Consider the following 21,137-nt stretch of genomic DNA (forward strand, 5'->3'; position numbering starts at 1 on the left):
ACTTATTATACAATGTGATTAAACTTATAAATTATCACTGATAACTTATCTGATAATTATCCCTGATAATTATCACTGAAACTTATAAATTATCACTAAATCCCTTTCAGTTCTCTTTAACTGGATGAATTTGTTTTTCGATGCTTTAATAGTAAAAGAAAATTCATGCAATTGATAAAATTTAAAGAGATATAAATGAAACAAATCCAAATTTACAGGAATGCATTTTTATTCTATCTCATCAAAACATGTTCATAATTCATAAATAATCATTCATGCATTTCAATCAGTAACAATTGCAGTTCTATAAATTTGATTCAAGCTACTATTTTTGTTTTTACACTGTTATTAACAAAAAAATCTTAACAAACAACGAATAAACTTTTATAGTTTTGATAAAGTCAGTATAAAAATCATGGAACTGAAGTAATAAAGTAAGAATACGTAAATCATAACGATAATTAAAAAGAATATTTTGAATCAGTACAGAATGTTGGCAAAGTTATACGGAATTAAAGATTTATCTTAATATAATTACTATTAAAACCAAATGTCAAAAATTATAGCATAATAACATAAAAAAGCATTTACTATATTCTTTAGTACTCTTACATTTAGGAACTTTTCAATTATCATAATTTATAATTGATTTTAAAATTACAATAATTACAAAATTACGAAATTAAATTTAAAATTACAATAATTACAAAAATTACGATATTTACAATAATTTTAATGGCAACGTTGTATGGAATAAAAGATTAATAAAGATTATAAAAATAAAGAGAATAAAGATTTTGCTTAATATTATTACTATTAAAAACCAATATTAAAAGTTATGATAAGAACATAAAAAACAACATTTACTGTATTCTATAGTGCTATTGTATCAATTAGCAATTTCTCAAATCTCAAATTATAATTGATTACACACATTATTTTTAAAATGACAAGAATTACGATATTCACAATAATTTATTACAATAAATTTAATGACAACGTTTTATGGAATCAAGGATTTAGCTTAATATTACTACTCTTAAAAATAAATGTCAAAAATTATTGTAAGAACATATAATGAGTATTACTGTTAAAATGTATGTCAAAAATTATGATAAGAAAATAAAAAACAACATTTATTGTTTTCTTTAGTACTATTACATGTATTAGCAGTTTTTCGATTCTCATAAATTATAATTGATTATACACGTTGAATTTAAGAATTACGATATTTACAATGTTTTATAACAATATTTTTAATGGCAACGTTGTATGGAATTAAAGATTTAGCTTAATATTATTACTATTAAAACCAAATGTCAAAAATTATAACATAAGAACATAAAAAACAACATTTATTATTTTTCTCTGGTACTATCATATCTATTAGTAATTTTTCGATTCTCATAAATTATAATTCATTACACACATTGAATTTAAAATTACTAACATTCGCAAAAATTGCGATAACTACAATAATTTATTCATAAATACAGGCTTCACGTTTTGCAAAATCATAAGTATATTTGACGGATTTTCCTCCTTAAGTTCCTCGTGTGAAGTGCTTTTAATCAAGATATTGATCGAATTCATTATAAGCTTCAACTATTCTGTAATCTCCGTCTGATAAACTCAGCGGTTCGTAATTCATTACGTAGCTTCCATGGCCTACCAATTCCAAATCAATGCCATCTTTAAACTTAGACATCTTATCAAATGAACTATTCTTTGCAGACTTGACTAATTTTAGTTTCCATACTGTATAAGGACTCAGCATCAAATCACTTCGCTTCATTTTATCATACACAGCATTGGTTCGAACACATTCTCCATTCTTGTTTTTCTCAAATGAGTAGGAAATGGTTTGTTCATCACTAGTGATTAGATAAATCTTATTTGCGTATCTATAATACGAGTTACCTTCATGGGTTGCCACTAGGTCGAATCCTTTCAATAACTGATCGAGTTGTGATTGCAAGGATTCATTTTTACATTTTAAGTGAAATTCGATGACACTAAATTTGATTGCATCTTTGTTAGTTGGAGATTTTTTCACTTCTGATTTGAGCACTATCTCTTCTCCTGATAAAAGTTTAATTATCAAATACTTGTATTTTTCATTTTTCCACACAAAGAATGGCTCCGTAGAACCGTTAAAGCTGCTGAACTCTCCGCGTTGCGTGTAATTATCATTTCTCATAACTGATGATTTGTATACATCTATATTCTTCATCATATGTTCGATGTGGGACAGACAGTCTGACGCTAGCTTTTCTATATTTCTCTCGAATCTGATGTTGTTTGGAAGCATAGAATCTTTTATGTAATTCTGAGAAAAAGGAAACAACCACTGTCTGAACGCATGCAATGCCGTTTTGTAGTATTTCAAAACCAGGTTAGATTTTAAAACAACCTCCAATTCCTTCAAAGCCTTTGCTAGTTTCTGGTCTGAAACACCGACGTTCTGGACAGCAACGGAACTTATATCTGCAATATAGGCATCTAGAGTCCGTTGCTCCCGATAATTTTCAATTTTTTCATATATTTGAATTAAATTAGTCTTGGCTTCTTGTAGCATATCAAAGCAATGAACTATGTTGTCTTGGACCTTAAAACTTTCCATTACTTTTTTCATTTGCAAATGAACCTTCCTCAACGAGCTCAGAACTTGCCAGTTCGTTAAATCCAGATCGAGTTTTGAATCCATCCTAGTTGTTCTATGACATATAACATCTTCCATACTTTTTATCATATGTGCCACTGAATTACAAATATTTTCTTCACACTGTTTAAGGTTGAGAAATTTTTTGTCTGCGCTTTCAATAACGCTAACTAATTCGTCAAGCTTTGAGCAATCATTTTCATCATAAATTTCCAAATCAGCAATAAGTGAACTAAATTGAGCAATTTTACTCAATCTATTCATCACCTTCAGTACATCCTTTAAATTTTGATTACTCAGCTGAGATCTCAATTTCTGTTCTTTCTTAATTATTTCTTGTTTTATGTCGTCTTCTATCATTTTTATTTCCGCCAATCTTAGGTTCTTTTCATTCACATTGTTTTTCCGAATTTGGATTTCTTCAATCACCTTCAATAAATCTTTTAACGATTCTGGATAGCGTTTTACTTGATATGATATAGCTCGTAAAAGAGTATTTAGATGATTTAATGCTCCGTTTTTAACACGGATTATTTCGCTTTCGAAAAGTTGGAGAATGGAAGTGATATTCGGAACTTTCTTTGATGATATTTCTGTTTCATTCAAAGCTAATAAATCTACCTTTGATGCCACTTTTTCAATTGCCAGACCAATCGCTGCTCCAACTGCACACAGAAATGTTATTACCTTAGCAATAATGTCGAAACAATATAGGACTTGTTTCTGTGCCAGAGAATCTTCAAGCTTCTGTTTCATCAAAATCAATTTATCTTTTTCTTTCTTGGCATCTTTTTGCAGTTTTATTGTTTCTATGATCAAACACTTTATATCTTTATCAACTTGCCTTTGTATCGCATTCAATTCAGGTAGAATGTGCTTCAAAATAAAGTTATTAACTTCTTCTACTCTTTTATTTACGTCATAGTTATAATATTCTTTGCATTTACTAATAAGAGATTTGCTCTGCATATACAAGTCTTTTAACATTTCTATGTCTGTTTTTATCATATCCAAATGTCTTCCTATGTCAACGATTAAATTTGCCTGAGATTCATCTCTCAGAATCGAAATCTTACTCAAGATGGCCGTACATAAATATTTAAGAACTTTCATGTGATCATCATCTGGATTTTCCGTTAATTTCGCATGAATAGATATCTTACTTAACATTGACTGATATATAGGGATAAGATACGACTGTTTCAAGGAGGAACTATCATTTTCTTGTTCTATTTCTTGAAATTCTTCGATTAATCCAACAGTATTGTAAATACTTATAATGCCATTGTTATCGTTAAGCTTTTTATAAAATGAAAGAAGAGAAAATCTTTTAAATGAATGCTTCAGTTGTTCTGCTAAGTATTTTGTATACTTATTAATAATTTTAAATGGCTCAGATATATTATTTGCTAATTGTGAAAACCGCAATCCTTTTATGTTAGCTCCATCAGTATCGTCTCTTTCTGAATCGACGCGATCATAATTCAATATACATTCCTCAAGATTCCAGGTTTTGTTTGATTTTGCCCCAGAGATCGTAAAGAAAGTCGTTGATCTATGTTTCTGACCTTGAACAATGACTTGATTTCCACTTTCTCCACTCTTTCTACCATCACCATTCTGACCAGAGCTCATATTTCCTCCTTCGACTGTAATAGTTAACTGTGCACCATTAATGAACGTTTCTCCGATTCCGAAAAAAATCCTTCCAGATTTTTCTGTTAATCCAAGTTCTCTGGCTCTTCCTGTGCCATCTAAGCAAATTTTCCTTTTGCCAATAATTTCCCATTTGGGAGCTATGATTATCACGTTTAAACTAGGAAGCTTTAAGTCTTCATCAATATATACCGTATTTAAAGCAAAGATGTATACTGATTTGAATTGTCCCAATTTCGTAAGAGATGAAAATGTTAAGATATCATTTATGAAATTTGTTATTTTTATGAAATTTGATATTCTTATGTAATCACCTGTTATAAAAATTGAAGAATTCGTGGAATCCATTATCACTTTTTCGTTCAATGCCAAATTCAGCATTCGATTTAATTCTTCTATTCGATCTTCAGTTAACTCAATATTCTTAATAATTTCGAGCTCTGAAACGTTATTTTGCGATATATTTTGTAAAAATTGCTGAAAATTTGTTTCTGTTATCGAAATTTCAGAAGCTGCTTCAGCGTTTTCCCAATTTTCATTGTCGTCGACAGTATATTTCTCCTTTTCTTTTTGTATTTCATATTCTGAAAAAGTATGATACAAGGAAGTTAAGAAATTGTACCAAACTTTATGTTCATTAAGTTGATCAATTAGATTTTCAAACGGCTGAAACCACGCTGATGATACAAATATACAATTCGTTTTACAAAATATCTGCAAAGAGTTTAAACAGTTCTCCAGTTTAATAATGTGCATAGCAGCCTCATTAGGAACATTAATCATGATACGGCATGTAACATCACGAATTAATTTTAAGAATTCCTTTGCGTTTGTAACATTCTTACCTTTTTCAACCAACCACAGTATTGAGTCTCTAAAGTCATTCAACTTATCATGGATATCCTGAAGATCTAGAATTTTTATTTTTCCATCTAATTGATTTTGTAAATCTTTAGCAATCATATCAAAACAAGATAATACATGTTTGCGGATTTTAGGACCTAAATCATCAATATCTTCCTGAAGCTTCTTTTGAACATCAAATATAGAATCTAGAACCTTTCTGAAAAGTTCATCCCAAGATCTAGTATTCAACTTCTCTTCGCTCACCACTTGAAGAAAATCGAAATATTTTCCTTGATTTTCAATGTTTGAGATCTCAGTTTTGAAGTCACCGATCTCTGAATCAACGATAAAACTTTTTATCCTTTGGGCTAAATCGTACCGACTCTGCACGCTTTCGACATCTTTGATTACATATGAAAGGTTTTTTATGCCTCTTCTAAGACAGCAAGATAACTTTTCAATACGTAAATCATCAGCTTCAAGAAGCGAATCAACATAGCCAATTAATAATATCTGTTTTCGTACCTCGTATGTTAAAGTGCTATAATATTTCCCAAGTTCTTCAGTAATATAACCTAAGCTTTGCCAAACATTTTTATTGATTTCTTCTACTATACGAGCAATAATATTCTTGGATTTTAAAGATATGGTATAGCTAAAGTCGTCATCAACCTTTTCAGAAAATGTCAGATTTTGGTAAATAATTCTCTTTATATTCTCCTTACATTTCAGCAACAATGGAATTTTACTGAGAGGTCCTGATTTATCAGGTCTTCTGAAAATCCCAATATTTGCATACTGCTCCCCATCTTTTTTTAGAAAATACGAAATGAATTTGATAGCGGCTTCATAAAATTGTCTTTCCTGGGAGCCCTGAACTTGTGCTTCTAATTCCAGCCTAACTTTTTTCAAAAAATCAGCAATACCTGCGATGATTGCATTATCCTCAACCAAACATGTTCCTCTGTTTATATAGGAGTTGTCTACTTTGGTAACGACAAGAGCAAAGCTATTTTTCAGTTTTTCTATGTTTTTGATAAATTCCGTTGCTTGTTTCAATAATTGCATGAAGCTGCGTCTATCGACTCCTATTCTAACCCACGGATAATTAATAATGAAAATTATTTTAACGCTATCAGCAAAGTCCACTATCTTCTTTATGAAATGCGTTGTTGCTATGTCATATTTAGTGTTTCTAGTATCGTTAAAGCCAGGGCAATCATAATAAGGAACATTAGTTTCCTTATCTACAACAAGCAAAGGATAAACAGTGTCTGAAATTGTTATTGAACTGGGCGTTCCATCGATGTCTTCAATTGTGTATTCACCGGTGTTTGCTGTCGTTTCTATAGCCGTTAATTTTGTATCGTCCCCTGCAATCCATTTAGTGAAAGTCGTCTTGCCATTTCCAGTGTCTCCTACAACTAAAACTATCTTCTTAAATTGGTCCTGCAAAGTAATCTTTTCTTCACCATTTTTCAAAAGTTCTAATGTTTTTTTCATTAAACTTTCCTCGTTTTCATCTGAAGGTGACCATTCATTGACAGTCGCCATTTTCAGCGTTCTGAAAATATGCTCAGCAAAATAAAATAGCTCTTTTGTTGCCTACAATATGTGTGCTCCTCCTTTCATTCCAGGAACTAGTTGGATTACACCTAAAAATAGAAAAATATATTTTTTTTCCTTTAATTTTCATTTTTTAAAAATTAAATCAGTTTATTCTTCCTTCGATTTCTTTGTAAATATATTCAATTTGTTAATTCTTTGGAATTCACTTATTTTTTATTACAAAATCGATATAGAAAAATGTTAGTTTTAGTAAAGTAATTTATGCGCAAAATTTATTTAAAAAAATAGTTTCCATACACAATAAAGAAAATATTTGGTCTAAAAATTGCATCTTTATAAATATGAAACATCTCATGATAAACATAAGTGTGTAATTAGTTGGCAAGTTTCAGTCTTAAGATCATAAACGGAATGAAGTCTTTAATATTTTCTCATGGTCTCAGAGCAGATCAAGTATTTTTTAACAAAATTTCAAATAATAATTTTTAATTCTATATTTTGCATATGAGTATGGTCCTGGAATTTATACTGACTCTCTTACAGTTTTTTTCTGTTGGAGCATATTGGGTAATGGATTAATGGACCATGGATCCATAATTGAATGAAGTCTCTGATATGTTCCCATGGCCTCTGAGCAGATCAAATATTTTTTCCAATATTCTAATGATTTTTAATTCTATATTTTATATAGGAATCTGGTCCTGAAATATATACTGACTCTCTCACAGTTCCAAAACTGGATTCCAACTCTAATTGTCTCTCTTCACCTGTGCCTCTGAGTAGCCAGATCTCAGGAATAATAGCAGGTTTCCGGTCCAGTGTAATGATGGTTGGTTTCAAAACTGGAACCTAATAGGCTCACAGGTCCGTGGGAACGGTAAGCGGCTTGGAACAGCGTCCCGGTCCCCGCTGTGGGCTGATTCATTAGTGGGTGAGCTGTCGGGGCGCTTTGGGTGAATCACCTCACCGCTAGCAGGTGGTTCGAAGGGTCGACCTTGGGCACTCGGTTGGTCCCAGTGTGTGATGACAAGTTAAATTTGGACTTAGCAGCTTCCTTTGCGGGATCTCTTATTGATCCGAAACATCACAACGTTGCCGTTGCCGTTGCCGTCTTATTGATCCGGGTCTGTCAGAGAATAATGACTTCGGGTCTGAAAGCTTCGGTTCATAGGACCCCTAGGGGTGTTTTTCTCTAGTGGACTTTAACGGCTGATTCCGTCTGTCCCTTGACGGAAGATGAGACATCGTGGCTTGTGATTTTACAGTTACGGTGGGCCCTCCGGTTTTGCTGTATAAATTTGGGAGACCGGGGTTGTTCCCATTCTATCTATGGTAATTACATATTAATATATGGAAGTCGTAGCAAACTTCAAAATACATGATAATTATTCCTGCAGGCCAAGCATCAACTTCTGAATATTAATAAGCACGTGGGAATATTTTGAATCTAAAATTATTCGCAATATACGTTATTTTATTGTTTCTGTTATTGTTACATTATTTTAGTGTTTGTATTCATGTCTTTATTATGTAAACAGTTTTTTTTTATAAGGAAAGTTGTATATTTATGTACAAATGCAACTTTCGACAAGAATCCATTAAATACATTTGAACATAGCTTACAAACAGTCCATTCTCCTATACAATTCTTTTTTCTTTTGCTGGATTATTGAAATTATATACTCAGTAAATTGTTTATTCAAAGCAGCAGGCACAGTTAATTCTTGTGAACAGTTTTTGCAATTTACTGTATCTCTTTGTACATAATACTTGCTATTAGAATTAAATCATCTTGAATTTCTATTTATCATTTTTATTATCGGTTATAGGCCGGGATAACCTGGTTGGTAGAGCGTCAGATTCGCCTCCCTTAGGTTGCGAGTTCGAACCCCGCCGGCCGATGATTCCCCGCGTGCTTGGTGGCTGACGCGCGTTAAGTCTGTCGTGGTCACAAAGTCCTCCATGTCGAGAGTAATACCACTGGGGGTACTGGATCTGGGGTGATCATTCTCTGATTCAGGTCTAAATTACGATCTGTGAGTAAATGATATGTGTGAATGAAGTCCGCCCCGTAAAAAGGGTTGTGACGTATGTGTAGCTAAGTCGTTCTCTTGGCCCTAGATGGCGCTACTATAGAAACAAGAGGCGCTCCCCCTCAGGCTAAAATCGTCTGTCTTCGAACAGCGGGCTTGTCCATGGCTCCTTAAGAAACAACAACATTAACTGTTATAAAAAATATACTATTGCATTTAGTATTTCTCGAAATAGATGCATAGCCACGAGCAAATGTAGCTTTTTCCAACTAGGAAACAGATGATTCGAAACTCCCTTCTGGTCGTTTAAAAAGGTGTGTTTCTTCTAGAACTAATCTGGATATGACAAATATTTTTACCGGCATAATTCACTGAGCAGTGTTCCAGTATTGCATGGTGGCCGTTGAATAAACCTTGCTCAAATTTTTGATCAATATGACAATAATGTTTCCCATCAACATAAATTTATGAGTTGGCAAGTCAAAGTGATTTTCGAAATAGCTACATAGCCATGAGCAAATGTAGCATTTTCCTACTATAAAGCAGCTGACTGGAAACTCTCTTTTGGTCCTTTAAAAAGGAGTGTTTGGTCATGAACTGATCGCGGTATGACAAACATTTTTATCATTATAATTAATTGCGCAGTGCTCCAGTATTCATGGATATGCATGAGGACCATTGAATAAACCCTGCTCAAATATTTTATCAATATAGCAATAGAGTTTTCCATCAAAATAAATTTAGAAATTAGCAAGTCTAACGAGTTAAAATTATTTATGACTTCTAGAAGACATAATTAATTGTTAATTCTCACGTAAGATTCCAAGTAATCGTAATGACAACAAAATTTACAATGTCTTTTAAGAGTTTTTTTAATGTGCATGTCGAAGTCTCTTTTTGTTTTCTAGGTAGTCTTTCTTTTTCTGACAAAATATGACTTTGCTTACAAAAAAGCTAATTCTACTACTGTTTTAATTTTTTTCCATTAGCTTAAAATTTGAAAGAACAATGAATTTAGATTGATTCTGTTACATTAGAAGTGAGTAGAATTTCCTGTCCATTAACAACAACCTACTTTGGAAGAATGCAAATATGCAAAGAGGAGTTCTATTTCGCGCTGATTTTTTTCTTTGTTTTATTTATTTCTCATGTACATGGTATAGAGAAAGTATAGTAATCTTCAAAAAATTCAAATTTTGACGTATCTCCATGTTTTAGACCTTCCTGAGTTCGAAATACACATTTGCGAAAAATTTCCGCCTTGTTTGTTTGTCTATCTGTCTGTGACATATATAACACAAAACCACTTTGAGATATACACTTGAAAATTGGTATACGGTTTTCATACAAACTTTGTAAACTCCTATCAAATTTTGAGTTAAATATGTTCAGTAGAAATCCATCTAACCTGCAATTTGAATATAAGTTAAATTATATCTACAAAAGGAAAAGAACTAGATAGATAAGATTCGGTACACAGATTTAACATCAATAGTTCAGATACCTGTTAAAGATTGAGACAAAACCAACAAAGCGTTGATTGCTTATTGGTCTGTATTTTCAGAAACATTTTAATGCGATATTTAAAAAACGCAATGACTTAAATATATCAAATTCTTCATGGGAGTTTCTGATTACAAGTGTAGTTTTGTGTCAAATCTTTATTTCAATCGATTGAAAAAAAACGTGTATAAAGTTAAAATTCGATTTTTCAATCCTATTAACCACATCCAATGATTAATCGCCAAAAAAAAAACCTAGCCAAGGATGACATGATAGATTCTGTAAAAAATCCTAAATACATGTCAAATTTAGCTAATAACTACCATGCAAGTTTATTGGAGAGTATGCGAGAAAGTTTTGTGGTGACAACTCCCGTAGCGAGAGGAGATTATATTACTCATTAGATAGTCACATCGCTTCAACGCACAGGCCCGAGGTTCAGTGGATCGATAAACTAAGGACCAAGCATGCTTGAGACCTAAGCATTGGGGGTTCCGCGTTAGGCTGACCACCTAACCGGGACATATACCTTGCATCACGGGACACTCGGTCAGCAAGCAGATATAGGCACTGTAGGCATTGGCCCACATGGGCTGTCGTGCCACTGAGTTCAATTTAGATCATCACGAAAAAAAATCCATTGAAGTTTTTTAATCTTGCTTGTCAGAAAAAATTTTGATTGAATATCGGTGGAGTACGAAAATTAAGATTTCTACACGTAAACTCGGAGCACATAATAATTAATATTCATCAATTTTGAAATTAAAAAAAAAATTATACATACCTCATAGAAGAATTCTTCTTTGGGATAATTTTTATTTCAATATTTTAAGTTTCAGTTGAAAACGCGTGCAATCATGAAACTTCCTAAAAGAGGAAAATTCAGATTCAGTCTATGCAATACAGACTTCCTTAATTTCATAAATGAAAATTCCCTAATTCTATTAGACATAATAAATACTCATTTTTCCAAAATTTCCCCTCTCGGTTTGAGAATAAACAAATTATGTTTAAGGCAACTGATATACAAGCAAACCAAGAACAAATTATTCTCTTATTGTACTTCCTTCAAGGATAAATAAGGATAACAGGAAAAAGACCTTTTGTTTATTTTCCGATATAAATTATTCGAAATTATTCATATTTTAAACTTTTGCATTTTTAAAAAATCAATAATATTTATCATATAATTAAATTAATAACACGATTTCCTTTTATTTTCCCCCACCAAGTAATACATTTGCTTGTCTTATAATATGATTCAAAATTCAAATTACAAACACAGTAGCAACGAAATTTTGTAAAATATTTAATCAATTCTGGACAATATAGTGGTGACTTTCTGACACCGAATGACGTATCAATAATATTGTAAAATACTCAAGCTGGACTGAAATCATTGACAGCATTGTTATGCAGTACAATTCTTTAGTATTGTACTTTAAATTGCGATAGCAAAAACTATGGGATAACAATATGCAAATATATAGATATCAGTAATATGGCTCACAAAATATATAAATAGTTAGTGCATTGGCAGATCTTTCATTTGTATTCAAGTGATTAACGTGAAAAGGTTTCTGACGTGATTATGGCAGCAAGACGGGAATTGATAAATTTGGACTCCATAATGGAAGTTGGAGCTAAAAGTATGGAACATTCTATTTCGGAAATCGTTAAGGAATGCAGCAATCAGATATTTACAGTGTCGAGTGTGATTAATGAATTTCAGAAATTTCTGGCATAATTTACCACCATGGACAACGCAGTGGCCGACCGCCTACACTTAATCACCAAGACCAGCGACATTTTCGTAGAATTGTCAGTGTTAACAGACAAACAGTACTACGTGATATAACAGAGGGAATCAATGTGGGATGTAGGACGGACGTGTCTATTACAATGTGCCAAAATGTGGCTTTAATAGGCTATAGCAACAGAAAATCAACACAAATGCATTTACTAACAGCTCAATATCACTTGCAGCTTCTCCCTAGGCTCATAACCAGAATCGATTGGACCCAAGACAACTGAAAAACCTGGCTTGGGCACATAAGTTACGATTTTAGTTAGTAAGAGCTAATAGTAGAGTTTGACTCTAGCACAGACCCTATAAAGCCACGGAAGTAAACTGCTAACAAGACACTACGCAAGCTAATAGGTGCTCCATAATGGTGTGTTCTGTTTTTACATAGGCTAGGCTAAGTCTTGTGGCTCAACTCAACTGATAATTGACTGAAAATGGTAATATAAAATTACGCGGATACCATTTGCAGCCATTTATGGACTTCATGTACCCAAACAGCGATGAAATTTGAATGAACGACAATAATGCGCCATTTCACCGGCCCACAACTGTTCATGACAGATTTGAAGAACATTCTGGACAATTCCATCAAATAATTTGGCCACTTAGATAACATAAAATGAATCCCATTGAACATCTATGGCGCATAATCGGAAGATCATTTTTTGCACAAAACACTGCACCAGCAACACTTCCGAAATTACGGACGTCTATAGAGGCAGCATGACTGAGTATTTCTGCAGAGAACTGCACCAGCAACACTTCCGAAATTACGGACGTCTATAGAGGCAGCATGACTGAGTATTTCTGCAGAGAACTTCCAACGACTTGTTGAGTCCACATCAAGTTGTTTCATTTCGATGGGCAAAAGGAAGTTCAATATGCTATTAGGAAGTATCTCATAAGTTTGTCCCTCAGTGTAAAAGTAAATATATTAGTTTTAGCTTAATAATTCATTTTATTTGTGATATTATTTTAAATAATTCAATGCAACATTTCTCATTTGAAGAGACAAATGGAAAACAATATACATATTCTACACAACAGCGAGGTCTGATTCTAAATTTAGTTTAGAAAAGTTATCTATTTTGTCCTCCAATCCAACTGATTAATGTTCTAATTTGCTTTTCTTGTTCTAGAATACATTTAGTAGTCTAGAACAAGAAAAATCATTCTGTTTAACAAAATATCAAGAGCTATAACGCATAATTAGATCTATTAGGAGCATTTTGCAGCAAATTCTATTTTATCTTTTTCTTAATACTCAAATTTTAGTGTTTATAAACTAAATCAAATCTAAGAAACTATAAATGATTTCCGAAAGATAATAATTTTCTAATTTTCTAAAAGTTCACAATTTTAAACGGAATTACTTTTGTGAAGCTGACTGCACTAAACAATTCTTATACCAAAATTTTGTTATGAGTGAAAATCTCTCTTCCTTCGACTTCAAAATTTAATATTTAAATTCTGAAAGGCAAATTGAAAAGATTAAGCTAATTAAAATAACAATTTAGAATTGTTTTTATGGAATTCAAACCTCCTTTACCATAATCTAATACTACCGTTCAAGATCTTGTTAGTCGAGTGGTCAAGGCGGCGATTTCTCGGATATAAATTTCTGGACTCGAGCTTCAACTGCCTTTCTATATGGGTTAAAAAACGACAGTAAAATAAATTATTAGTAGCATATATCTGTACTTATAATATATATAAATGTGTATTTATGCTATATAACCTGGAGCGCTTAATTTACCGAGTTGGGAATATATGTTACTGGCAAAGTATGAAACGCCGGCATTCTATAGAATGCATGGCATTTTTAGGCAAAGTATGAAGTATGAGAATTATTACATTCTTTCCCTATGCACTGTTTATAATACTTGGCATTCTATAGAGTGAAAAATGCTATTTAGGCAAAGTAATAAAAAAGGTCCAGATAAGGCTATTATATAAACGACGTGCATTCCTCAAAAATACAAACTGTATTCTGAAAAAATAATGAGAATGCCATTAAAATAAAAATAAGCAAAGAAAATTGAAAGCTGTACAGAACCAAATTTAAGCTTTTCTTATTAAAGGAAATAAAATGTTCACATAACAAATAAGAAATTATAATTAACTACTTGTTGCTATATGGTACGCTTAAGTGGCATTTACAATTGAATTTCATTACATTTTTTAAGCAAAGACATTTCATATTTTGGCTCCTTACTTTACATATACATTTGACGAATCCTTGGTCGCTTTCACAATTGCAAATGACCGGAGAGGAATTTCGCGGTCAGAAATATCCTCAACTCAAAGCAAGTTCTTAAGGCATAAAGTGGCATGATGGAATATACTTGATTATACTTGAATATACTTGAATATACTTGATTGAAGTTCCCAGTCCATATATACCATTATCTATCACATTCATTACAAATGCCAATATATTGCATGAATCAGAGATGTATTTCAGACTTTGCCGTTTCTCATTCGGCATTCTATAGAATGTCTGTGTGAAATATAAATCGTTTCATACAATGCCGGCTAGCTTTAAGCATTATATACAAAGCCAGGCATTTTATAGAATACCGGATTTCATACTTTCCCGGTAATTTATCTTTATTTTTTAGAAAGTGGGAATGTGCACTTCGGAGAGATTTTTTTTAAATGTTAATTAAATACAAATTCAATGAAACATTTGCATTTTCCCGCGACATCTTCTGAAAATCTTTCAACATAAAAAAAATGATCTTTGAATCATCTTAAAATTCAAAAAAGTAACCTCTTAAAGATACTTGTGGCAACTTGGATCACTGTAATCCCTAAAAGGGGGAAATCTAGCATGCATCTTCCCTATTCGATAGGGAATTCATTCAGTTTGGACAAAAGCATGGCTGAATGACTTTGGAATCGGTACATTTGCCTGTAATAATAATTTAAATGATTCCGGAATTTCTATCTATATACTAATCCTGTTCTTTAATATCCATAAAATGTGAGTGAAATTATAAAGAACTAAAATGCAAAAGGACTGTTTATTTGGAATACGCAGTAGCATAAGTATATATATTGACATATATTGACGCAGTATATATGTATATTTGACACAACACCTTTTATTTTGTCATAAAAATATTTTAATTTTTAATCAGTTTTTAGAAAAGTATTTTAAGTATATTTATAAAAAATACATTTCAAATAAAATAAAATTTAAACTGCACGAACATATTTCCGGCACACGAGAAAAATTAGCTTTTATCAACGTGTTGCAATCACTTTGGCAAAATTAAAAGTTTAAGTTGACTCTAGACAAACTGTACTTAGAAAGCTTTGATTTTCAGGACATGTCTATGTACGAAATGAAATAAATATGTAGCATGAAATTTTTGTGAAAAATAAGAGCAAGAAAGAGTCCTTTCTATTACTTTTTTTAAAAATATGTATTATTAATTCAATGATTATGCATTATTTAGACAAACATTATATCTACTTCTATGATAACTTCTCTAAATGAAGCTTAATTGCTAATTTCTGAATCGTTAAATAAGACATATACAAATAATTAGATAAATTGAGGAAAAGATCATTTTCATACTTTCAGGCAATAGATATTTTGATGAATTACGAATTTTAAATTTTTATACAGCGCTTCAGTAAAATGAGGCATATTTAAAAAATGTTCTAGAAATTCTAATATTTTATTTAAAAATCTACCACGTTTTTGCGATTAAAATTGACTGTTTTCTGAAAATTTCAATATCGCTATTTCATAAAAATGTGAATTTTTAGACCACTCCATTGAATGTGTCTGGAGTTACTCCATGACTGGTTAGTCTAAAGTAATGGAATAATCGATTGTCCTACAATAATATTTTTCACAATATAATCATATTGGTAGTAAAATAATGGATAAAGTCTTTTGATTTAAGTGTCAAGAATATTTTACTAAATATGATCCATATGACCAAACGGTTGTTAAAATTTCAAAACTTTCCAAGGGTGAATTTTTTGATTAAAACAAATTAAAATTATTATATACGACATTTAAATCTTTTTGAATTTAAAACTGCAAACTAATTTGTCAAATAAATGAGAATTTTTTTTTCTTATTCTAAATTGACCTACCCTTTGAGATGTTATACAATATATAGTAGCCATGAAACGACAATGCTTAATGATTCTCTTTCTGTTCTCATATGTAAAAAATAATATGTTTGATTTCAACAAAATTTATGTATTATATAAATTACATATGAAATTACTACATACTATAAATTGTATTAATACTGCAGAAGATAGTGGCCTTTAATTCATTTGTATTGAACCACTTTGTTATTTCAAAGTTGTACGGGAATTATTTAAATACTTTAGTAACATATTTAAAAACAGTTTCATCAGCAAAACTGCTTAATCATCTGAGAAGAGGTAAGACATGATTTTGAAAATCTTGGGGAAATCTGCTGTGAATATTCAAAACAGCTGAAAGCTGAAGATGCTACCTTGAGACTTTTCAGCTTTAATTCCAGAGTTCGGGAGTTTTCTGTGAATGAGGTGCTTGAAAGTTATACTTTCAAGGAAGCTTATATGTACACTGATTAAATATTTCATGAGGTTCAAAAGGATTAGTTTGGAGATTGCCCCCCCCATGCAGTATCATTCAAAATACTAACTGGCTATCCAGAATGACTTCTGCACAAAATCTTACTTTCATTTTTTCTGGGTGATCTTTTTTGACACCTAACCCCCATTTTTTTCTGGGTGCCACCTGTCATCAACCATTTTTTCTGGGTGATGACACTTAGAATTTTGTGCACACTTGAATTCTGCCTTGCAGAATTCAAGTGTGCACAAATTTCTAAACTAAAGTCAAATTGTTAATTAGGTATTACGTTGTTATCGTAGCAGAACTTTCTTTTCTGGAAACTTTTTCATAAAATTTTTGCAACGATAGATTCCAGTGAAACAGATAGCCAAACGCAACTAGTTGATTAACCCTTTGCTCTCGGAAAAGTAATTCGATGCATTATTGTTCACTTAATACATGGACTTGTTTATTACACCAAAAAATAGATACATGCAACTGTTTTAAGTTGAACTTCCTTGAAAAATGTGTCCACATCTTTTTATCATTCTGTAGATATTTTTAACAATTAAAATTTCAAAAAATAAATAAATAAATAAATTGTCAAAATGATGCAACGTCTTGAATGGTGTTTCAGAGAAGACATTCGAGTGTGAAGGGTTACAAATTGCTTTTCTCCAGCCCTTCATATCACCGAATATATTACACAAATAGTATGCACAATTAATATATGTATTTGAGTAAGCTGTAGTTTTACTAGATGCTTCTTAGCTTCATTTTTTTAGGGTTAGAGGTAAGTATAGTTTTTGTAGGGGAGGAAAGGGTCTTTTCAGGGATAGAATTTTTAGAGACACCTAGGAAAATCCGGAATCGTCTCAAAACTGCTTAGGCGTTTTATTACTTTATGACAGATTTAAAGCAGAAATGAGCAACTAATTATCACAATGAATTATATCCCTTATATTAATGCCAGTCATTGAAATGCTATTTTTATTCGTTTAATCATTGTATTAATTCTGTTATATGTGATGAAACTGCTTAGGCGTTTTCTGTATTATTTCTTGACAGATCAAAAACAGATACCAACAATGGGTTGTCACAATGAATTATATCGCATATATTAATGCAAAATATTTAAATACTATTTTTTTATTCGTGTAAACGTTGTATTAATTCTATTATATGTGATGAAACAGCTGAGGCGTTTTTTTTTTATTATTTTATGGCATATTAAAAGAAGATACGAGTAATGAATTATATAACATACTTTAATGCGATATATTTAAATAATATTTTTTATCCGTGTGAACGTTGTATTAATTCTATTACATGTGATGAATAAAGAATAATATAGAAAATTCTAAATAGATTAATAAATCCATTGATTATGCTAATCTAATCATTTGACACGCTAGATAATCTAGATCTTTATCATTATTAAACAGAAAGAGTAAAGACATTTTCGCGTATGTACGGAGTCAAGAAGAGTACAGCAGTAAGAGGAGTGAGGTTAAAATAAGATAGACTAATCAGGGATACAAAATTAATAATATAGTTTATTACAAAATTAATAATATATAGTTTAGGAATGACATGTTTCAGAAATATATTGTTATTTTTTACTTTCAAACATTTTACCCTTAAATGCATAGTGTTTTAGATTGGCATTGTTTGTTTAAAACCTCATCTCTATATGTAGCAACTTTTTCATGGTGTTTTATTATTTTATTTTACTATACCAAAACTATTTTATATTTACCGAACGCAGTTTGAATCTTTGACAGTTTATTTATTTTATTTATCTTTTCTTATTTCATTGCTGGCGCGCTATCTGAGTAGAATTTCATTTCGGCCCGTGTTACGAATTGCGATTATTTATAAAAAAAAAAATGTAATAAAAACAGACAGGAAAAATTGTTTTTGTATAGAATCAAGGTAAAAGTAACGAATAATATCTATATTTTTGTATATACTGATAAATTTATGCACGAAAAATGTAACTTTTTTTGTGTTGTAAAAAAATATCTACAAAATCGGTTCTGAATAAGTTCACTAAACCTTGAGTGTCTTCTCATGCTTTGCCGTCTGTGGATGTAAGAAAAGGCGGCATTCATCACTGGCGTACATTTTCAAACAGATTCAGGTGTAAAATTTCACTATGTAAGTATACTACACAGTGGTCATGCAGCAAATGCAACGTTCCTTTATGTTTAAATGCTAAAAAAAAATTGTATCATCACTTTTCAAGTTTTGTAATGTAATGAGAGGTATTATTTATGTTTGAAATATTATATTATTGCACACAATAGATTTGTAGAATTCAAGGTGCGATTGTTCATAATGTACAAATAAATCAAGTTTTATTTTTTGAAAATTAAAAAAAAAAATATGTAAAGGGTTTTTACTACACTTTTTTCATGGTTGATTCTAAATTTTATTTATTAAAAATAAAAATGCATGCGTTTAAGGATTAAGATTAATAATATTAATTTCATTTGATGTGTGAAAATGTTATTTATTAATTTTAGCCTAAAAGTAGTTGGAAGAAAATAAATTATTTAAAACATATATTTCTATTTCTTGTTTCAGAATATAATAACTTAGAAAAATAAAACTATTTTAGATAAACTTTATCATTAATTATTTTTAGAAAATTGTTCCTTATCTTGGTTTAAACTGATTATCCGATCTTCATCATTTGTTTAGAAAATTATCTTAATATTCATTTACGATTCTTGTAATAAATCATTGCAATCATTAAAATTCTTGTAATAAATTTGCAATCTTCATTGCATATTAGATACACGATTACAACTATTGTTTTAGAAGATTATTGTTTATTTCCGAATAAAAGTTGCCAAATCATTTCTTGCCACAACAATTCATTTCAATCAATTACTTTAATTCGGATTATCAATTAGTTTAACTAACAAAGATAAATTCATTTTAGATGCAATTTTCTTTAATTTCAAAGCAAATTATTGTTTATTTTCTTTATAAATCCTTTGAGCAAAAACAAATTTATTTTAATCAGGCTAATTTTTTTCAAGATTATGGATAATTTGCTTAACATTGGCTTATTATGACTAACACTGTCAATTTAAATAAAAAAAATAATTGATAATTATGATAACTCGCTTCTGAAACCATTGAATATTCTGATGTCTTTGATAAACATTGAAACAGAAAATTCTCATTCATTTAGAATTCTTGTTAATAAATCATTGCAATCATTACAATTCTTGTAATAAATGTGCTATCTTCCTTGCATATTAGATGCACAATTACAACTATTTATTTTTATAAGATTATTATTAATTTCAGAATAAAAGTTGCCAAATCATTTTTTTCCACATCAATTCACTTCAATCAATTACTTTAATTCGGATTTGAAACAAAATAAACAATGTTAAATTCATTTTAGATGGACTTTAATTTAATTTCTAACAGATTGATGTTCATTTTCGTTATAAATTCTTTAAGCAAAAATAAATTTACTTTAGTCACTCACTTTAATTTTTTTGAAGATTATTGCTAATTGGCTTAATATTGGTTTATTATGGCTAACACTGCGAATTTAAATAAAAAATAATTGAAAATTATGATAACTTAATGGCTTCAGAAGACTATTGTTAACTTTGTTATAAAATAAATTTATTTTAAATTACAAAATCATCTTTTCAATCATTTACTTTAGATGGTTAAATATAATTTGGATTTGAAACAAACCTAAACAAAGTTAAATTAATTTCAGACGAAATTTTCTTTAATTTCTTCGCAGATTATTGTTATAAATTCTTTGAGCATAAATAAATTTGTTCTAATCACTCACTTTTTTTTAAGATTATCGCTAACATTGACTTTAGTCAATTTAAATGAAAAATAATTGATAATTATGGTAACTTACTTCTGAATCCTCTGAATATTCTTATGTCTTTGGTAAACTTAGGGGATCTATATGACTCAGGAGCACAAACAAACTGAACCTGACCGAAACAAAACACATTTGAGACTAGAAAGACCTGCATGCGCTCCTATCATTAAGTATTATTTTCTGGGAACTTATCAGTCAAATTCAGAAGATTGTATCTTATTGAAAGGTGACAGTGGGAAAATGAAACTAGATAATGAATGAATCAAGGTAATAAAAATCAGCTTTTTTAAATTTAATCGTTTTGGCCCTCAGGGGAACCCCCGGAGATTACATTTTTTCAAAAGAGGATTTATCCCTATTTGGTAGGTAAATTCCATTTTCACATTTAGAATTGTAGAAGCAATCATTTTTAAATGAGAGTGAAAAGTTTGATACCTTCAGAATGCATGCATAAATAATTCCGTAGGTAGAATAAATTAAAAATTTATGTTGCATTTAAGGTATCCGACTAAGTTCACTTATGTTGCATTTAAGGTATCCTACTAGATTCACTTATGTTGCATTTAAGGTATCCGACTAAGTTCACTTATGTTGCATTTAAGGTATCCTACTAG

General features: G+C 30.6%; 1 protein-coding gene across 2 annotated transcripts; it reads right to left on the minus strand.

Moving 5' to 3' along the window:
• Nucleotides 1-1,204: 1,204 nt before the first annotated feature.
• Nucleotides 1,205-20,638, minus strand: LOC129971663 (uncharacterized). 2 transcript variants are annotated; one of them, XM_056085634.1, is made up of 4 exons: nucleotides 20,557-20,638; nucleotides 13,642-13,722; nucleotides 11,054-11,136; nucleotides 1,205-6,819 (listed from the first exon to the last, which is right to left on the minus strand). In XM_056085634.1, the coding sequence occupies exon 4, from the start codon at nucleotides 6,716-6,718 to the stop codon at nucleotides 1,568-1,570; it is 5,151 nt and encodes a 1,716-aa protein (XP_055941609.1). In that variant the 5' UTR covers nucleotides 6,719-6,819; nucleotides 11,054-11,136; nucleotides 13,642-13,722; nucleotides 20,557-20,638; the 3' UTR covers nucleotides 1,205-1,567. The 2 variants fall into 2 exon arrangements, with proteins under 2 accessions (XP_055941609.1, XP_055941608.1); XM_056085633.1 differs by having other exon boundaries at nucleotides 13,626-13,722.
• Nucleotides 20,639-21,137: the final 499 nt, after the last annotated feature.

Source organism: Argiope bruennichi, chromosome 6 (genome assembly GCF_947563725.1).
Source record: "Argiope bruennichi chromosome 6, qqArgBrue1.1, whole genome shotgun sequence".
NCBI classification, from domain to species: domain Eukaryota; kingdom Metazoa; phylum Arthropoda; class Arachnida; order Araneae; family Araneidae; genus Argiope; species Argiope bruennichi.